The 5746-nt window shown below is 42.9% G+C and overlaps 1 protein-coding gene across 1 annotated transcript; it reads right to left on the bottom strand.

Annotated features, from left to right (window-relative positions):
- Positions 1 to 996: 996 nt before the first annotated feature.
- LOC110898633 lies at positions 997 to 4597 on the bottom strand. The gene is made up of 3 exons (XM_022145449.1): positions 4540 to 4597; positions 2135 to 2481; positions 997 to 1011 (listed from the first exon to the last, which is right to left on the bottom strand). Exons 1-3 carry the CDS (start codon positions 4595 to 4597, stop codon positions 997 to 999), a joined length of 420 nt encoding a protein of 139 aa, XP_022001141.1.
- Between the last annotated feature and the right edge of the window lie 1149 nt (positions 4598 to 5746).

Below are 5746 nucleotides of genomic sequence, written 5' to 3'. Positions count from 1 at the left end.
CCAAGAACTACACCCTCTCATTGTTCATGTACGCGTACAAGGGATGAGTGGGCCGAACCCATCATTGGGCCGCCCTTGGGGTCTCGGGTTGGGTAGGTGGTTGCGAGTGGGGTTGGGCCGAGTGGAGGATGTGCGACCAAACAAAGTGCGCGGCCCAATTTTGATAACACATAACATTTCATTCAATCAACCCATATAGTTCACATAAACACGTAACGTTACACAAAATAGGTTCGAAATACGGGTTGTCACATAACCATTCACACACCGCCCCCAAATACACCCGTGGTGTGATATCCTCACAACAATCAAAAACCCGCTCCCAACCGAGCCTCTCGAACATTTGGACGATGCCAATCGTCTGGAATTCCTCCACATTCACCATCCTCTCTGGTACTACCTTTCCAGAATAGTGGTGGTGGCATTCGCCATTTTCCACTTCCACAATTTCACCTCGAGGCGTGCATCATTGAACCTCGAAAGTGGGTATTTCTTGTTTTGTTCCCAAGTTTCACCGATACTACTATTTTTTTATCTTTTCCCACACCCAATCTTGATGGTATAACCGACCGTCATTCTCTTCCACGCTGCTTAGTTGTTCCCATTTCCTCCTAAATAACCCTGAGCCCAAGTCGGCTCCAGACGATGAACTTTGGCCCGTAATCTTGGTCCTCTTCCTGCTTTCCATTACTACAATCAACAACACAAGGAAGATAATCAGTACCACTAAAAACCTCAAATCATCTCAAACTTAAACATGAGTTATTGTGTTGAACTTCCATTACCTTAGATGTAAACTAGCTCATTTTAAACTTCTGAAGTCGCATAATTTATTCATCAAAAATTAATTTTTCACATAAAAATCCTAAGTTCATAAGATTTTTAACAATGTTCAACACTAAACTCATGCTTAATCAAATAACAAATAAGTGTAATTACATCACCATGTTTGTTGCATGTTTAATCTAAACCAAATCACATGTTTACATAACTATTTCAAGCTATAACATCCTACATTATAATAACAACCTACTCTTTAAACAAAAGTTCAAAAACTTTCGGAAGAATTTAACATACCATAGGATAATAAAGCTCAAAATCATGTAAAGTTCATACCTTAATGTTGTAGAATGATGAGAAACAAGTAAAAGATGAAAATCAACTAAATTGAAGAACACTCTTGAAGAAACCCGAAATTTGAAGTTCACAAATCTTGCAAACTAGCAAGAATTGGTGAAAACCATGTTGGGGGGGTTTTATTGCTCTCCAAAATCTACACACAATGGGCCCAAGAATCACTGGATTTGGTTAAAATTGAAGAAGTTATGGATGCTTGAAGGTTTTAGGGTTCTTGGGTGATTTGAGGAAGAAGATGAAGTGAAAGTGGGATGTGAAAGGGTGGTCTATGGTTTTAGATGAATTAGGATCAGGTTGGGTAGTATATGGGTCGATTGGGTGGTCAAGAAAGTGTTCGGGTTATGTTTAATTAGGTTTTGGGTCACTTGAGATCGAATATATGTGGCTGAGATGAACCAGCGTCGATAATCCAACGAGAGGCCATCGGTGACGGCTTGACATCCCGTCGCCGACGCTGTGTTATTTGTGATGTGTGGTCCGACGGCCTAATTGGCTGTCTACTGACGCAACCACCCGACGACCCTTTTGCAAGCATCGTCGGCGATGACATGATGCCCCGTCGCCGACGCTATATCCTTTTCCCATTTTTATTATTTTCAATTTTCAGCTTTTTTTTTTTGAAAAATATGAGAAGTTTTAAGAACTTTTTACAAAAGGGACCTTGGCTAGAAAAAAAATCCTAAAAATTATTTAAAATCTTTTTGTGAATTTTTATAAGTTTAAATTTTAAAACTAAATAATCGTTTAACGATCCTACCACCCCCCGAAAAGCCGTGTATTGTCCCAAATACACACAACAAGCCTAAGACATACCTTTTATCTTTGTGACTCGTTCGTGATGTCTAGAACTTCACATATCAAAGAGATTAGTGTGAAACGGAAACGATTATAGTAACAAACAATACGACACAAACAATAGAAAATATACAAAACTGTACAACGAACGTTTCCGATCCTTACTTGACTCATATGTTGGCATGCTTACCAAGAAGCTTACCAATTCAACGTTCGCATCGTTTTTCTCCTCATTACCATCAAGGAACGGTTTAAGGCGGTGACCGTTAACCGTTTGCTTTGACCCATCCTTCAGGTCCTCAATGGTAACATCTCCTAGCTTCTCGGCCCGTGTGATCACATATGGGCCCATCCACTTGCTTTTGAGCTTACCGGGAAAGTGTTTGAGCCGTGAATTATAGAGCCAAACCTTTTGACCCACCACGAACTCCTTCACCTTTAGCTTGGCATCGTGTGCTCTCTTCATGCCATCCTTATACTTTGAAGCACACTCATATGGCTCCTCCCGAAGCTCTTCCAACTCGCACAACTTTAGCTTTCTTTCCTTACCTGCATCATCGTATTTTACGTTAACTTCTTTAATTGCGCAAAAACACGATGTATAAGTTCTACCGGTAAGTGGCAGTTTTTACCGTAAACCAAGCGGTAAGGTGTAGTGCCAATAGGTGTTTTATGTGCCGTTCGATAGGCCCATAAAGCATCATTTAACTTCGCCGACCAATCCTTACAGTCCGATCGAACAACCTTTTGCAAAATTTCTATAATTTGCCTATTAGACACTTCCACTTGACCACTCGTTTGCGGGTGGTAGGGGGTAGCAATTCGATGGTCAACGCCATACCGTTTCAATAGCTTACCAAAATTGAAGTCTTAACATGATAAAGTGTAGTTGAGGTGTTTTGTCTATGACTAGTTGGTGGAGCTGCTACATGGAGCAATATAAGATGGAAACAAATATATGAATAGCAGTCTTAACATGATAAAGTCAAAGTCTATATATATATATATATATATAGGGCCGCTAAAATGAAGTTATGAAAAATTATAAAAAAAGTTAAAATAATGACATTGTCAAATACTTACTATTGTTAACTTTTCTTTATGCACCACTTTAGTTTGCACCGGTTTACACGATGTATTAGTTTTGTCATGAGATCCAAGTTTGTCATCCACAAAATTCACCCACAAGTCCATTGAATAGGTTATGGAATATGAGCAAGCACGTGGAAAATTATGTAAAAAAGAATTACCATATCCTTATGCACCATTTTAGATTTTGTAGCACTAGTACTGTCGAATACCCAACTCCCGGATGATGTTAGATGGATCTTCGCTGACGTCAAGAGCCTTTATCTCCGTTACTACAAAAGAACAAACCGTTAGCCTCGCCACGGGGGACCCCGGAGGGGGGACCCGTGACCAAGCTCCGGCGTGAGAGTAAGTAAACTTGCCGGAAAGATAGAGGAGCTTATTCCGATGAGCATGTCATCGGAATATTTCCACGTAGGTGTGAATCAAACGAATGTATATGTGTGTAATAAATGAGAATATTGGTCGGAAATAAATATGGGAGCAGTAAATGAGATGGTCTGTTTATCATACCTTATGCCCTTCCTCGTTCCTCTTATATAATATCCGGCCCTTATCAAGCATGTGGGATATTTTACTTAGATGATCCAACGGCCTGGCGAGTCCTCGAGGGGTGCAGACACGTGTCTGACCCCTAACGGTCAGATGATCTTCTCATTTAATGCCTTAGTCGGAAAGTACATGTGCCAGCCGAGATCCTCTTCTTATCAATATTAAATGAAGTCTGCCCTTTCTGCTTGTGGTTTTCCCACCCTTTACAAAGGGAGAGAAACCTTAATGGACAAGATAACTCTATTTTGTGGGCTTTCGTATAATTGGGCCTTTGTAAGGATAACCCAGAGCGGGTAAAGTGGGCTTTCCCACTGGCCCGTCGTCAAGTCATCTTTAGTCCCTGGTTCTGAGACCCGAGGCTCATGATCCGGGGCTGAGTCATAACTGTTCAAAGAGTAGTTTTTCTTTTCGTGTGTGGGCCCTCTCCCGGTCATTTGTAATCAATCGCCCCCACTAGCCATTATTTCGCCGGATATCTATAGCGGGAGTCATCCCCTTATCAACACGTGCCCCTTTTTTGAATTTTGATGAGATTGATGATGGGACGGTTATCTGCATGTCAGTTGCCCCTTTTTAAATACCCTGTATCCTTTCAAATTTTTCTATCTAACCTTTCAGATTCCCTTTCTTCCCTATCATAATTCCTTTTGCTCACCGTTTCTTCTTCGAACGCCGTTCTTCTTCCGACTATGAGTCGTTCTGGTCGTTCCGTAATCAAATCAGTCTTGACAGCAAAGGATCTGAGGTCCTTTGTCGAGACGTTTTCCATCCCTGAACAGTTTTCTCCTACCTTGCCGGATCCTGATGAACCGGCGGTGTTTACGCCGGATGTGATCCCTCTTTACACTCTAGCTTTCTCCTCTTGCGGGGTCTGATATCCACTCTCCTCTTTTAAAGTTGATTTGCTTCGCCATTTAGGGGTTCATTTTTCTCAGTTGCATCCTTTGGGGTGGATGAGAGTGGTACATTTCGAATTATCTTGTGCTGCTATCTCCGGTGAGCCTTCCATTCCCTTGTTCTGCATGTTTTACAAGCTGATCTCCGATGGAGACTGGTATACCTTTGCCAAGAGGCAGAACAACGTGTCAAAACCCTGTTATTCTTTCATGCCTACTTCTACTTACTCGAAGGATTGGAAAAGTAGGTTCATTTTCGTCTCTGCTGCTATGATGTCAGAATCCCCTTTGCCCAGGGATGATGACACTCCCATTGAAGATGTTGTTCCTTCCTTATCGGCGAACGAGGCTGTTCAGTGGAAGCGTATGTATGAGCATCCTACCAGGGCTTTCACTTTTTCCAAGGGTATTTTGGCTATGGGTGGATTGAGTCCCTCTTACCCTATTCGTCCCAAAGCTTTCTTTGGCAAAAAAGGTATTTTTTCGTCTTAGGTCTGCATTTGCTTATTTTTGCTTATTTTTGCTTTTTTGTCTCCGTGTAGTCATCTTTAGCGTCTTTCTCCTGCAGAGTTGACTTTATGGAGGTTGCTTCAGGGAGACTCCAAGGATGTGCAGTTCATGGTTAATGGTGAGGTCGTTCCGGGTCTGAGCCAGAGTGGGGCAGCGTTGGTTACAGCGGGATCTGCCCAGGTTGGGGGTTCTGTCACCGTGGGAGGTGACGAGGGGAATCCCTCTGATGGGGAGGAAAGTTCCCCCGACATTCCCCCTGTCCAACATGCTGATCAGAGTGAAGATGAAGATTTGGAAATCCGTTTAGTCCGCAAGAGAAAATCTGTAAGTCCTCAGCCAGCCCCCGCTCCCCGTAATATCTGACAAAGACTTCGAAGTGCCAGTGGTCAGAAGCCCCCTCCTTCGTCGAAGGCTGTTTCTGATTTTCCCCCTGTCGGGATCAAAGGCTCTTTGTCTAAACACTTGAGGTCTTCGAGTCTTGTGAGTGTGCCTTTGCTGGTGGGTCTTTTCTTCTTCTCGTTCCTTTTCTTTGCCTTTGTCTTGTTTTTGATATCTTCTCCTTGTTTTGCAGGGAAGTTCTCAGGATCCCATAGAGATTCCTACCGGTCCCTCTTCCTCCCGTGTTCGGGATAAGGCTTCTGAGGTGGGCGTAGCCCGCTTCTCCTCAACTTTCAAGCTCTCGCCTTCTCATGCTACTGGGACCAGTAAGCCCACCCCTCTTGAAGGTCCCGCTCATCGATCCCCTCTCGCTCCCCTGTTTGCAGATG

The sequence above is a fragment of the Helianthus annuus genome, chromosome 15 (assembly GCF_002127325.2).
Source record: "Helianthus annuus cultivar XRQ/B chromosome 15, HanXRQr2.0-SUNRISE, whole genome shotgun sequence".
Lineage (NCBI taxonomy): Eukaryota > Viridiplantae > Streptophyta > Magnoliopsida > Asterales > Asteraceae > Helianthus > Helianthus annuus.
This window is presented reverse-complemented; position numbering and strand designations above follow the sequence as displayed.

What these genes read in the sequence shown, in the direction of transcription:
- LOC110898633 (XM_022145449.1), bottom strand. Translation starts at nt 4,597, where the DNA reads ATGCAGAACAAGGGAATGGAAGGCTCACCGGAGATAGCAGCACAAGAT. An exon ending in AGCACAAGATAATTCGAAAT is followed by an intron (nt 2,482 to 4,539) that starts GTACCACTCTCA and finishes ACGATGATGCAG; the next exon opens with GTAAGGAAAGAAAGCTAAAG.